Raw genomic sequence first — 14148 nt, forward strand, 5'->3', positions numbered from 1 at the left:
TTTTCCTTTGCTGAGCAGTGATGACTTGTAAACTTGAATTTGAGCTCAGGGGAGCACTGGCCTTCCCTCAGGCTCAGGATGGTGTCAGGGTTTATGAGCACCAGCTGCCCCCACTGACCATTTCTGTTACCTGCTTCCAGGGGTCCTCAGGACGGACCTCTCTGGGAGAGAGGTGCTCAGCTCTGTGCCCTCCCTGCACTGCCCCCACTGTGCAGCAGGGGCCTGTGCAGTACCCATCGGGCCACATCAGTTCTGTAGGCCCAAAGGGGCTCTGCAGTCTGCAAGCGTGTTGTGGGGGGGCTGGGCTGAGTGGGGTCTCACCTCGTTGTTCCCACACAGGGAGGAGTGGATGCAGGCCATCCAGATGGTCGCCAACAGCCTCAAGCAGCGGGGCCCAGGTGAGGACTCGATGGACTACAAATGTGGCTCCCCCAGCGACTCATCCACACCAGAGGAGATGGATGTGGCAGTCAGCCGAGCCCGGGCCAAGGTGGTGAGTGCTGGGGTTGGGGGGCCCGAAGACCTGGCTCCCCAGGTTGTGGGTGCTGGAGAGGCAGGGGAGCCTGGGCCTATCGCCACAGAGCTGAGGGTGGTGTTGGTCAGCACATCCTGCCAGCTGATTGTGGGGTGCTGATACCCCTTGCTTTTTGCACCGCAGACCATGAATGACTTCGATTATCTCAAGCTCCTGGGCAAGGGCACCTTCGGTAAAGTCATCCTGGTGCGGGAGAAGGCCACCGGCCGCTACTATGCCATGAAGATCTTGCGGAAGGAGGTCATCATTGCCAAGGTGGGCACCCCTGGACCTCAGCCTGGGGCTGTAAGAGACCCGCTAATGCTCCCCCACTGCTGTGTGCCTTAGTGGTGTGGCTCAAGTGGTAGAGCATCGGGCCCCGTGGTTCAGCCTCAGTATCACGACTAACAGAACTGCTCTACACTTCTGACTTTAAGACGGTGCCATGGGCACCGAGTCTGGCATCGCCCTGCCGTTGGCTCCCACAGCTTGCTTTGCTCCTGCTACCTGTGCAGCTCCTCCTTGCCTGAACTGCACCGCATGGATAGGCGTGGCCCTGGGTCACTCACCTGGGCTCTGTGTCTGCAGGATGAAGTCGCTCACACAGTCACGGAGAGCCGGGTCCTCCAGAACACCAGGCACCCCTTCCTCACAGTGAGTTGCTCTCCCTTCCCAGGCATCAGGACCCTCTGGGTACGGGGGGTGGGGGGTAGGGAGGAGGGGGGAGCAGCATCTCCATAGTGGGCAACTTCATGTGAGCAGGTGTGCCTTGTCCTGACTTTATACTGTCAGAAGCAGGTGTGGTCCAAGTGTTGCCCATCAGCCTGGCTCGAGAGGGCTCCCGAGCAGTTAGCTGACAGAGAGAGAGAGTGAGAGTGAGTGTGTATGTGTGTGTATCTGGATGGAGGGAGGTGGGGAGAGAAAGAGCACTTTTAGTGTATTTTGCCACTAAAGCAGGGGAGTGAATTGGTGGCAAGGCTCCGGGTGGTGAGAATGTCCCTTCTGTCCTGGCTATGCCTGGTCCTGGCTGAGCAGTCTAGTGCGGAATGGGCAGACCCATCCCTGGCTGGCATCCCTCCCTGTGCCCCTTCTTGCCCCAGCTGCCCTGCTCCCTCCCGCAGGCACTCAAGTACGCCTTCCAGACCCACGACCGCCTGTGCTTCGTGATGGAGTATGCCAACGGAGGGGAGGTGAGCTGGCCACACCTGCGGCGTACCTTCCAGGGCGTGTGCAACAGAGGGACACCTGGTGACGGCGGGGTGGGGGGATGCTTGCTCAGTGCCTCTTGCCTGCCTGCCTCAAGCACACAGCTATGAGCTGGGACAGAACCAAATCCGGGTGCTGAGGCATGTGGCGCTGGGCAGCTGGCAGTGCCAGGAAGCTGTGTTTGGGGCTCCAGAAACCAACTGCATCACTACATTATGAGCATCTGCTCACTTTGTCCCATCCCCCCTCCACACTGATGTCCCCATTCCTGCCTGGCCCGTGGTCCCTGTGGAGCAGGGCTGGGATGCCTGGCTGAGCGCGCTCTGCCCACACAGCTGTTCTTCCACCTGTCCCGGGAGCGTGTGTTCACGGAGGACCGCGCGCGCTTCTATGGCGCAGAGATCGTCTCAGCCCTGGAGTACCTGCACTCTCGGGACGTGGTATACCGAGACATCAAGGTGAGCCCAGCCACCAGCACCAAAGGTCCACTGTGTGCCTGCTCGTTGGGTGCACCCTATATTCTCCCACACCGGCCCCAGCGCCCACTGCCAGAGAATGGCAGGATGCCAGGTAGCAGACACCACAATATACCGCACCACCCAGCAGCACAAATAGAAATGCTAGACCCCATGAGGGGAAGCTGAGCCCATGCGCTGCACATGTGGAGAGGACTGAGGGGTAGCTTGGGGCGGGGGCAGGCATTTGGCTAGCATTGAATCCCTGGGTTCCACCCCCCTCTTAAGAAAAAGCCTATGAAGACAAAGAAGGTTCCAGTTACTTGTAGTGGGGCACATATGGGTCTCAGGTCCTTGACCTGATGGGGTGGCACAAACACAAACATCTCCTTTGTGGTCCACTGGTATGTTTCATAATTAAAAGAAAAATGTGGTTTGGGAATGTGGCTTAGTGGTAGAGTGCTTGCCTAGCATGGGTTCGATTCCTCAGTACTACATACACAGAAAAAGGCAGAAATGGTGCTGTGGCTCAAGTGGTAAAGTGCTAGCCTTGAGCACAAAAAAGCTCAGAGACAGTGCCCAGCCCTGAGTTCTAGCCTCTGAACTGGCCGAAAGAAAAAAAAAAAAATATGAGCAGTGCAGTGGCTCAAGCTTGTCATACTGCCTACCTGGGTGGCAGCAGTGGGGAATCTGGATTTAAAGCCAGCTCAGACATTTCATCTCGGCCAGTGGCTGGGCACGTAACACACGCCTGTCATCCCAGTGAGTGACGCACAGAAGCACAGAAAGGAAAGCATCCAGGAAGAGGGACAGGGCCACACCTGTGTGCTGTGGCCATCTTGGCCTCTGGAAATGGATACCCAGGAGCCTGTGATGTGGCACCTACCACCCCGGGCCCCAGCCCTGATACCTGGACTTTTCCTGCAGCTGGAGAACCTCATGCTGGACAAAGATGGCCACATCAAGATCACTGACTTCGGCCTATGCAAAGAGGGCATCAGTGATGGTGCCACCATGAAAACCTTCTGCGGGACCCCGGAGTACCTGGCGCCCGAGGTGCCTGGGGCTGGGGGTACAGGAACACAGCTCAGGGCACAGGGACCCTGATGGGGCAGAGCCGCACCCCTGCCCCACCCCGCCCCGCCCCCAGCTTCTCCCTGGCCTCTTGTCAGGTGCTGGAGGACAACGACTACGGCCGGGCGGTGGACTGGTGGGGGCTGGGCGTGGTCATGTACGAGATGATGTGCGGCCGCCTGCCCTTCTACAACCAGGACCACGAGCGCCTCTTCGAGCTCATCCTCATGGAGGAGATCCGCTTCCCACGCACGCTCGGCCCCGAGGCCAAGTCCTTGCTTGCCGGGCTGCTCAAGAAGGACCCCAAGCAGAGGTAAGGGCTGGTGTCCGCCCTGCCCAAGCCACCAGCTGCCACTGTCCCCTCAGCCACACCCAGTCATCTGCGCCAAGCGTGTGGCCCCACCGCTGCACCTGGACTCAGCAAACTCTGCCCTCAGCCTCTTCCCTGCACTGCCTTTTACTTACTTTATTTTGTGATACTGGGATTTGAACTCAGGGCCTTCTGCTTGCTAGGCAGGTGCTGTACCACCTGAGCCATGCCCCCCGCCCCTGGACTACTGCTGTATTGGGACAGAGTCTTGCTTAGGGTAGCTGAGTTGTCTGTGGTCAGGCCACATGCCAAGCCCGCCCTGACCCCTCCCTTTCCCGGTCCATGGCTGGGGCCCTGCAAGCCCAGCTCCTGGAGCCCGCGGCTCCCCGAGGCAGAAGCTCATGGCTATCTCTGCCCAGGCTCGGTGGGGGGCCCAGCGATGCCAAGGAGGTCATGGAGCACAGGTTCTTCCTCACCATCAACTGGCAGGATGTGGTACAAAAGAAGGTGAGCGCCCCTCGCCTGCCCCCCCACAGGAACCCTGCAAGGCCTTGCCCGTTCCTGGGGACCTGGGGTTCCTGAGTCTGGGGTGCTCTGCTCTCTCTGCAGCTCCTGCCACCCTTCAAACCTCAGGTCACCTCCGAGGTGGACACCAGGTACTTCGATGATGAGTTCACCGCGCAGTCCATCACCATCACGCCCCCGGACCGCTGTGAGTGCCTTGCCCCCCCCCCACCCCCACACACACACTGCTGCACCCAGCACATGCTGGCAGGCCCTGCGCTCTCTTTGCAAGGCCTGGTGCTATTGTTTTTCCTTGGTCTGGGGAGGGTCACAGGGAGCTGGTGGGGCTGGTAGGACTCACGTTGGCAGTCTTCCCATGCCCACCTAGGACTGGAGACAGAGTCTTACCGGGGAGCTCAGGGCAGCGTGGAAGCCCAGGGATGGCCAGCGGAGGGTGGGGGTAAGTTAGGGACAGGCTGCAGGCCAGATACATTAGGGACCTGGTATGGGAACTCCAGGGTTAATGGGGACCTTGTGCCTGGGAGCTAGGAAGGGCTCTGTGGTGAAGGAGGACAGCATCAGGGCTGAAGGTCCCCAGGCTGTGGTAGCCTCTACCACAGTTCTGAGCTAGACCCAGGGGAGGGGACACCCAGGCAGGCCCAGGCCTTCTGACCTGTACAACATCCCAGGGAACGGTACCTCACTCTGCAAGCTGGGCCTGCAGAGGGCCGCAGCCTCCCCTGTCCTGCCCAGGGGACCTCACCCCTCCTGGGAGCTGGGGGTACCCTGGGCCTCTGCAGGTCTGCTGTCTCCACCACACCCCCTCACCCCACAGATGACAGCCTGGGCTCACTGGAGCTGGACCAGCGGACGCACTTCCCCCAGTTCTCCTACTCAGCCAGCATCCGTGAGTGAGCGCCCGCACCTACACCTGCACGCGGGACACGCGGACACGTGCACGCCGCCTCCCTGTGGCCACCTCTGGATACGCGCACGCCACTGCCCGCCACCTGAGTGGCTTTTTAAAACAAACTTTGTATTTTGCCTTTCTGGTTTGTATCCCCATCCTTCGCCCCCTCCCCTTCCACTTCCAGCTCCTCCTCAGTCTTCACCCAAACTCAGCAGCCTCCCCTTCGGGCCTGTCCCTCTCCTGCCCCCCGGGTGGGCTGTGGGGCAGTCAGGGCTCTCAGCACCAGCCCAGCGCCAGCGGAGCGGACACCACGCAGGCAGCTGCCTGTACTGCTCTTCAATATGGAGGCCGCTTCTGGAGATCTGGTCACTCCAAGTAGACAGCCGCCTTCACGTCCTGTCCCCCGGCCTGGCAAGAGCAGTCTGCCCCATTGCGGGGAGAAAAGCAATAATGGCCGGGGACGTTAAAGTGAGAGCCAAGGCTTCCTCACCACCATCCATCGGAGCAAGGTCCTGCCTCTTCCTAGGCTGCTCTCCTGACCCTGTGGGTGAGGCCGGAGGCCGGCCAGCCCAGCCTCAAGCCCCGTGCCTTACCTGGCCTTTCTTCCAGCTGCCCTTACATCCCGCTGGACTCCTGGCCTGGCTGGGCGCCTGTGTGGTGGAGGGCACCTGGGCTGTTACACATCCCACAAGAGACAGTATTGGGCTTTGGACTCAGGTCCGGGGTGGAGGTGGAGGTCTCTGGTACGCATGGGGGTCAAGGCCTCTGAGAACGGAGGCCAGGGCACTGCACCCCTCCCCATCTTCAGGGCCCTGTGTTTGCAGCCTTAATATGAGCATGATTGAGTGTGTGTGTGCAACTTGGACTGTGTGGGCATCTGAGCTGCTGGGATGCACGTCTGTGTGTGTGTGTGTGTGTGTGTGTGTGTATGCGTGCGTGTGTGCATGCACTCAAACAGGCAGATATCCTGGCCCTTGAGTGTGTGCGGTGTGGGCTCGGGGTCAACCTCCACCTGCCGCCTGCCCACCTCCTTTTTCCTCTTCCCATCCTCTCTGGTGTCTGGAATTTAGTTTTTATGGTTTTGACCTCCCTGCCCAACCTCCTCAGACTAGGCAGTTTATGGAAAGGCAAGGAGGAGTGGGTGGGGCAGGAATGTAGGTTTTTTTGGGGGGTGTCTTTTTTCCTTTTTGTGTGTGTATGTTTATTTGACAATTCCCCCCCCCCCCACCCCTAGCCTTTCCCTCTCCTATTTGTACGGTACAAGCAATAAATTTCAGACCAGGGCCTCGCCTGCATTCTATGGACATTGCCCTAGCCTTGCAACCACTGTGGGGTTGGTCCCTGGGCTCCACACACCTGCACTGTTGCTGTTTCAGAGCCCTGCAGAAAGCTAGGCAGGTGGAGGGGGCAAGTCTGGGCTAGTGCAGTTGGGGTGAGTAGAGGGGGGCAGAGCAGGAGGTTGTGGGGAGCAGCCAGTGTGGTATGCTGGCTGGTGCTGGTAGGGGCACTGCTGCCTCAACCCCTGCTCCCCACTTGTGCTACAGCAAGAAGCCATGAGACCCCACATTTCACCACCAAGACTGGTGTCTCAATATGCCAGATGGAGGACCTGGAAAGACCAGGAGCTCAGGGGTGCAAGGCACTGGAGTCCAGATTCCAAATCAGAACCAGAAAGCCATCTCTGACGGGGTGCATCTAATGGGCACAGGAGACAACAGAGAAACACAGGAACAAAGCTGACCATCTGTGCAACCAAAGAGAATGCTACTGGGGATTGCCCAAAGTATGAAATGCAAAGTCTGCAGTAGAAATGAGGAGAGCAGATGGAGGCCACGCCCTCTCCTGGGGCGTGGCTGGTGCTGACTATGGCTTACAGGATGACCAAGGGGAGGGGCGTGTACTAGAGAAGACACCTGCCGTAGTGGCTAGGACAACCCTCAGAAAGGCACACGTGACAAAGGCTGGCCCCAGCTGGGGGCACTGGTGACAGGTGGCTGGATCATGGGGATGTGCTTTCTTAATTGGTGACTATCTTGAGTTGGTTGCTGATGGGCTACTAAGGAGTTGGAGAGAGCTCAGTGGACAGCATGCCTTTGAAGGGCCTGTGATGTCCCAGGCCTTTCCCAGCTGCTTCCTGATCCAAGAGGCCCGCAGCTCGGCTATCACTACCCTGCCCTGAAGCCTTCACCTCAGGCCTATTTCCACCAGCAGTTCCAAGATAGCCCAGGCAGGAAAAGTCTGAGAGATTCCATCTCTAACACAGTTCTACCAAAAGCTGTGCTGGTAGCATGGCTTAAGTGGCAAAGTGCCAGCCATGGGCCCACAATCCAAGTAAGTTTGAAGGCTTAAGTTAAAACTTGAGTACTAGCAGGGCATCAGTGGCTCACAGCTGTCATCCTAGCTACTCAGGAGGCTGAGATCTGAGGATTGCAGTTGAAAGCCAGCCCAGGCAGCAAAGTCCACAAAAAAATCAAGAACTCAGTCACCCAAATCAGGAATTGGAAGATAAAGCAGAGGAATTACATCAAAGACACTGAGAGGAGAAAAATACAAATGGAAATTTACATGCCTCTGGGAGATCCTCAAAAGACTAATACTAGTTGGGCACTTATAATCCTTGTTACTCAGGATGCAGAGCTCAGGATCATGGTTCGAAGCAGGCCCAGGCAGGAAAGTCTGTGAGGCTCTTCCAATAAACTCAGGAAAAGCCAGAAGTGGTGGTATGGCTCAAGTGACAGACCACTAGACTTCAGCATAAGAGGCTCAGGGACAACGCCCAGACCAGAGTTCAAGCCTCAGGAGTGGGGGGGGGGGAGTGCTGGGAAGACCAAAGGTATAGATATACTATTAATAAAATAATAGAGACCAGGCACCAGTGGCTCATGCCTGTAATCCTAGCTACTAAAGAGGCTGAGATCTGAGGATTGCAGTTCAAACAAAGTCAGCCTGGGCAAGAAAGTCAGCGAGACTCTTATCTCCAATAAAGGACTTAGAAAACTGGGAGTGGTGCTGTGGCTCAAGTGGTAGAGCACTAGCCTTGAAGAGCTGAGGGACAGCACCCAGGCCCAGAGTTCAAGCCCCATGACCAACAAAAAATAATAGAAAATAACCCCTAACCATGAGAAGTTCATGCAAGTACAGGAGGCTCAAAACCAAACAGGCAAGATGAAAGGAACACCCCTGGACTTACAGTTAAAGCAATATACAGATCAAAGAATACTGAAATCTATAAAAGGAAAGCAACAAGTCACATATGAGTGCAAACCTATTAGAATAACACACCCTCTAAAGGCAGGGAGGCATGGAAGGACATACTCCATGAAAGATAAGAATTGTCTTTCTAGTGTGCCCATCAAAGCTATTCCTCATAGTTGAGAGAGAAAAAACTTCCACAATAAACACAAGCTAATGGGCCTCAGGACCACAAAACCAGCCTTGCAGAAGTACTTATAGGGGTTCTATATACAGAAGACAAATGAAACAGTGGGACACCTATGCTTCGGTATGCTTCCTAGCTACTCAGAAGGCTGAGATCTGAGGATCACCGTTTGGAGCCAGCTTAGGCAAGAAAGTCTGTGAGACTCTTACTCCAATGAACCACCCAAAAGCCAAAAGTGGAGCTATGACTCAAGTGGTAGAGCACTAGCTTTGAGGCGGGGGGGAGGGGGGGGGACTCAGGGAGAGAGCCCAGGTCCTGAGTTCAAGCTGCAGGACAGGTGTGAGTGCATGTGTGCACACAGAAAAGACAAAGGAAAACAGGAAAGGATAATAAACCCCACTAGACAAACCACGATTCTCAGATCTCAGCCTCCTGAGTAGCTGGGATTACAGGTGTGAGGCACAGCCAACCTTTCACCTTCCATTTACACCTGCCCAGGATTAGGGAGCTTGGCAAACTTGGAGTGCGCAGGCGTCCAGGTGCATTCAAAGCGACTGCAGCTGCCCCTTCTCTCCAGCTGGAAGCTGCCTCCTTGGTCTAAGCTAGTGGAGGATGCAGGTGAGAGGCCTGGACCCCAGTGCCAGCCTCCATCCCTGGGCCTCTCCAGGCACTGCCCCTCAGCCTCTGTCCATTTCAGGGTCCCAACCCAGAGCCAAGCACCTCAGTTCCCAGTGGCATGGCCGTGGATAAGAGAGTCTCCCCAGGACTCCCAGAGAAGCCTCAGGATCTGGGTACAGGGCTGGAGGAGGCTCTGAGCACACTGGGGCTGGAGGGAGAACGCGAGTACGCTGGGGACATCTTTGCTGAGGTCATGGTGAGCACCTAGAACTGCTAAGGGGGGCTGGGTGGGTGAGGCCAGCATGGGCCAGCCTCCCCTCTTGCCTGTGTGCAGCCCTTCCTTGGGGATTTCACAGTCCTTTGTATTTGTGCCTTGCATTTATTATTAGCGTGTGTGTGTGAGCGTGCACCCACGCGCTGCTACTGGGGTTTGAACTCAGGGCCTCATGCTCTCCTTTGGCTTTTTCACTTAAGACTAGTGCTTTAGCCCTTGAGCCACCACTCCATTTCCTGGCATTTTTTGGGGGGTTGTTACTTAGAGTTAAGAGCCTAACAGGCTTTCATACCTGGGATGGTTTTGAACTGAGATCCTCAGATTTCAGCTTTTTTTTGGTCAGTCATGGGGCTTGAACTCTGGGCTTGGGCGCTAACCCTCAGCTCTTCAGCTCAAGGCCAGTGCTCTACCGCTTAAGCCACAGCACCACTTCTGGTTTTCTAGTGGTTTATTGGAGATAAGAGTCTCATGGACTTTCCTTGCCCGGGCTGGCTTTGAACCATGATCCTCAGATCTCAGCCTCCTCAGTAGCTCGGATTACAGGCGTGAGCCACGGGTGCCTGGCAGATCTCAGCCTCTTGTGTAGTTAGGATTATGGGCATGAGCCACCAGCCTGGCAGACTGTATTCACTAAGGAATGCAAAGTGAAATGGTGATGGGGTGTAGTGCATGGGGAAGGGGGAAGGGGGGAAACGGACTTTTGGAATGACCAAGAAGGCAATGCAAGGAGCTGGGGGCAGGGACCGTTTCAGGAAGAAGGAATGGTAAGTACAAAGGTCCTGAGGTAGGAGTGATTTTGGCATAGCCAAAGGGTGGTTAAAATGTGGAAGAGAGGAAGGAAGTGACATAGGATCAAGAATAAACTGGTTTTGTTTCCTCCTGCCCTAAGGAGGGGTACAGAGAGTCGTTGGACGTTCTAAGCTGGGGGGTTCCTTGGTCAGATTTTCAGTTTGGATAGATCGATGTTTCTAGATGTTCTGAAGGAGTAGATGGTTGACTGTGGAGTCTGTGAACCTGAGGAAAATGGCCGGGTGCAAGGCCATGGAGGTTCCACACGAGAAAAGGGGGTTAGGAATAATCTAGAACGAAGTCCACTCTACTGGAGGTTAGTTTGGAGTGTGAGACACCCCTGTGGAGTCCAACTCACCCCAGGCGTCCGCGGCGTCCGAGGTCTGGAGCTCAGGCAAGTCCGAAGGACAGGTGTGGAGAGTAAGGCCGCGCTCGCCCCGCCGCAGGTGTGCGGCGCGCTGCCCGGGAGGGCCTTGCCCCGCACCGTCACCCCGGAGATGCGCGCGCTGGTGGTGGACTGGCTGGTCCAGGTGCACGTACGTAACCGTCCCGTCCCGGGGGGAAGGGGGCAAGGCCGAACCCGTGTCCGCCGCCTGGGACCCTGGTGGTCACCCCGTGCCTCTTGCCCAGGAATACCTGAGCCTGGCGGGGGACACGCTTTACCTGGCCGTGCACCTGCTCGATTCCTACCTGATCACGGGCCGAGTGCGCCTGCGCCGCTTGCAGCTGCTGGGCGTGGCCTGTCTGTTCCTGGCGTGCAAAATAGAAGAGTGCGTGCTCCCTGAGGTATTTCCGGGGCGGGACGGCGGGGGCGGGGTCATGGGCGGGGCCTGAAGGGGCGGGGCTGGGAAGGGCGGGGCTCTGGGCTGCAGTCGCTGGTTGAATATGCCTGGTGGGGAAGGGACTGCTAATGTGTCCCTTCAGGAGAGGTGGAGACTGACTCTCGCAGAGAGAATGGCATGCACTTGGGAGTGCAGCCCATCTCGAGTAGTTTAAGGTCAGCCTCTTGGTGGAGAAATGAAGGCAGAGAGGTTCAGTGACTGTCCCACTCAGCGACTTTAGTGCTGGGGAATGAACCCCGCTATGCACATCTTCCAGATTTAAAAGTCAGGTGCCCCATTTTACAGACCAGGAAGCTGAAGTTTCCATCCCAGACATTCCAGGACAGGGAGTCCAAGGCGACCTCCACAGTTTTCCCTCACACTCTCACCCTGCAGCCTGCTTTCCTCTGTCTCCTGAGTGCTGGCTCCTTCTCTCGGGTGGAGCTGCTGCGCGCCGAGCGCCGCATCCTGAGCCGCTTGGATTTTCGGCTGCATCATCCGGGTCCCTTGCTGTGCCTTCACCTGCTTGCTGCGCTCGCCAGGACCAACGCCCAGGTGCTCTTAGATAGGGGCGTGGCCCGCGCGATGGGCGTGGCCCGTCCGGGATAGGCGTGGCCAGCATGTTGTAGGCCAGGCCTGCACTGGGCATGCTCCAGCCGTGCTTTGTGGGCGCGGTTCTTGCATAATAGGGCGTGTCCTTGCAGTGGGCAGGGTCTGCGTGGTGGGCATGAGGGTGTGGTCTGATATTCCTCCTCGGTAGGTGAAACGTCTTGCTACCTACTTCCTGGAGCTGTCCTTGCTGGAGGCTGAGGCCGCGGGGTGGGAACCTGGGCGTCGGGCTGCTACGGCTCTAAACTTGGCCTACCGCGTGCTGGAAGGGGCAGGCTCCAGTCCTGTACCTGCGCTCTACAGGTATGGTCTTGATGGAGGGCCTGTGCTGCTCCAGGAGCGTCCCCTTCTGTCCCCTTCTAGTCAGAGAAAAACAATTGTAGGTGTGTGTGTGTGTGTGAGTGTGTGACTAGACTGATATTTCTGAGTGTGGGAGAGAATGGATCTCATTAGGAAGATCCCATTCGTTTTCTCAGAGGAAGGGTAAGAATGAGGGTGTTTGGGGCTGGGAAGGCAGCTCAGTGGTAGAGCGCTTGCCTTGCATGCATTAAGCTCTGGGTTCGATTCCTCAGCACCACATAAGCAAAAAGAAAAAAGCCGGAAGTGGCACTGTGGCTCAAGTGGTAGAGTGCTAGCCTTGAGCTGAAGAGCTGAGGGACAGCGCCCAGGCCCAGAGTTCAGGCCCCACGACCAAAAAAAAAAAAAAAAAAAAAAAAAGGAATGAGGGTGTTTGTACAAACCTGGGGACTCAACTTCAGCTCAGGGTGGAAGATTGGATCTCCCAGGCTTGGAAGATGCTGTGTTCCAAACTTGAGAAGGATCTGCCAGGCCTTGTGTCCCCCAGCTCCATAACTGTGCTCGGCTGGGGTGTCGCTTTAGCTGGTTGAACCAGTGTCTCCATCCCGTTAGCCACATCGCCAGATTGCAAACGAATCAACTTGTCCCTCAGCTGGTGCCTCTTTTCTCTCCCCTCGGGGTTTGGCTCCCCTCCCGCTAGTCCTTAGTTTCTCCATTTCCCGTTGCAGCCCGGCAGAGCTGGACCCCCTTGAGCCCTGCATGGTTCGAGCCGCGCTCCGAGGTCCTGCGCCAGGCCGTGCTGCTGTGTTCCTCAAGTACGCGAGGCCCCAGCACCAGGGCACCAGCCTCACCGCCGACCGACTCCTCCGGGGTCTCCAGCCTGCGGCTCCCAGAACACCGTGAAACGCCACCAACCAACCAGAAACCCAATGCGTGCGCCTCCCTCCTGTCTGGAAGAGGTTTATTTTATTCTGAGCGCTCTCTGTTCTCATTGGTGACGTCGTAGTCCCGATCTCGGTTTTGATTGGTCCTTTCCTAAGCCTCTCATCTCTCTGATTGGATATTCTTACCAAGGCTATTTATTAAGGTGATGAGGGAAATTTAAAACTCTTCCAAGAGGGGGCGCTGGCGGACTTCCCCAGCATGGCTCGTCAAGATGAATGAGAAATTTCAAAGGATGGGAATTGTGGGGAAGTCAGGGGTCCCCGCTGAGTTATGAGGAATGCTAGCTTAACCTTGCCAGCTTTTCTGATTTTACTCAGGCAAATCTGAAGGTCTGCAATTTCGTAAACACTGTATTAATACTTCACCTAATTCAATATTTTTAATGATTGCACAAGATCATCAGTTTGTAAGTCTTTGATAGGGTTCAATAAATGAAGTCTGATGTACTTAACTCCTGAAGTGCCACAGTGATGATAAGTATACCAGCAACCTCATGGTGGTGGAGAGGGTGTAGTTTTTATTTTATTATCCTTTTTGTTATTTGTATAAATTTGTTGTGAAGGGGAGGGTTTTGCTGTGACATTTCCATGCATGCATATGGAAGTTGGCTCAGTGGTAGAGTGCTTGCCTCCCATGCATGAGGCCCTGGGTTCGATTCCTCAGCACCACATAAGCAGAAAAAAGCCAGAAGTGGGGCTGGGAAGGTGGCTCAGTGGTAGAGTGCTTGCCTTGCATGCTCGAGGCCCTGGGTTCGATTCCTCAGCACCACATAAGCAAAAAGAAAAAAGCCGGAAGTGGCGCTGTGGCTCATAGTGGTAGAGCGCTAGCCTTGAGCTGAAGAGCTGAGGGACAGCGCCCAGGCCCAGAGTTCAGGCCCCACGACCGGAAAATAAAAATAAATAAATTTAAAAAAAAAACAAAAAGCCAGAAGTGGCGCTGTGGCTCAAGTGGTAGAGCGCTAGCCTTGAGCTAAAGAGCTGAGGGACAGCGCCCAGGCCCAGAGTTCAGACCCCACAACCAGACCCCCCCTCAAAAAAATACAATGTATGATCAAACTTTTTATTGTCTTTCCCTCAAAGGTGTGATTTAATATGCTTATAAAATTTTAAGATAACACTGACACCTAGTAGGTGTAAAAAATGTCAGCATCGCATCCAATAGGACTGTGAGTGAGGTACAGTTGTCCTTGTTCACACGGTGCTCCAGAATCTTATCATTCACTAGGTTAAAAGAACAATGATTGCTGATTGCCACTGGTTCATGTTTATAATCCTAGCTACTCAACATCTCCAAAATAACCAGAAAAAGTAAGGCTGGGGGTGTGGTTCAAATGGTAGAGTACCAGTCTAGCAAACAAGTTGAGAGAGTACAAAGCCCTGAGTTCAAGCCATAGTACTAACCTACTTTTTTTTTAAATGGATTTTCACTTATTTTTTCCTCAGT

General features: G+C 55.6%; 2 protein-coding genes across 3 annotated transcripts in view; both read left to right on the forward strand.

The window, feature by feature from the left end:
* The window catches only part of LOC138813196 (RAC-beta serine/threonine-protein kinase), a 33536-nt gene extending 27280 nt beyond the window's left edge, over window positions 1–6256 (forward strand). For both annotated transcript variants that reach the window (XM_070001417.1, XM_070001427.1), the window contains exons 5-14: window positions 340–493; window positions 659–790; window positions 1103–1168; window positions 1636–1704; window positions 2056–2178; window positions 3103–3231; window positions 3348–3562; window positions 3979–4066; window positions 4169–4271; window positions 4899–6256. In XM_070001417.1, the coding sequence (XP_069857518.1) occupies window positions 340–493; window positions 659–790; window positions 1103–1168; window positions 1636–1704; window positions 2056–2178; window positions 3103–3231; window positions 3348–3562; window positions 3979–4066; window positions 4169–4271; window positions 4899–4978 (1159 nt within the window). In that variant the 3' untranslated portion in view covers window positions 4979–6256. The remainder of the gene's footprint in view (window positions 1–339; window positions 494–658; window positions 791–1102; window positions 1169–1635; window positions 1705–2055; window positions 2179–3102; window positions 3232–3347; window positions 3563–3978; window positions 4067–4168; window positions 4272–4898) is intronic.
* A 2708-nt stretch (window positions 6257–8964) lies between these two features.
* On the forward strand, window positions 8965–13118 carry Ccnp (cyclin P). The gene is made up of 7 exons (XM_069999179.1): window positions 8965–8970; window positions 9050–9226; window positions 10480–10569; window positions 10664–10819; window positions 11251–11409; window positions 11615–11766; window positions 12489–13118. The coding sequence occupies exons 1-7, from the start codon at window positions 8965–8967 to the stop codon at window positions 12661–12663; spliced, it is 915 nt and encodes a 304-aa protein (XP_069855280.1). The 3' UTR covers window positions 12664–13118.
* Window positions 13119–14148: the final 1030 nt, after the last annotated feature.

Source organism: Dipodomys merriami, unplaced genomic scaffold (genome assembly GCF_024711535.1).
Source record: "Dipodomys merriami isolate MVZ:Mamm:240054 unplaced genomic scaffold, mDipMer1.0.p SCAF_106, whole genome shotgun sequence".
NCBI lineage: Eukaryota > Metazoa > Chordata > Mammalia > Rodentia > Heteromyidae > Dipodomys > Dipodomys merriami.

Excerpts from the sequence above, each read along its gene's own strand:
- Ccnp (XM_069999179.1), top strand. Across the intron at positions 10,570-10,663 it reads ACTGGCTGGTCCAGGTGCAC|GAATACCTGAGCCTGGCGGG; the intron begins GTACGTAACCGT and ends CCTCTTGCCCAG. Across the intron at positions 10,820-11,250 it reads AAGAGTGCGTGCTCCCTGAG|CCTGCTTTCCTCTGTCTCCT; the intron begins GTATTTCCGGGG and ends CTCACCCTGCAG.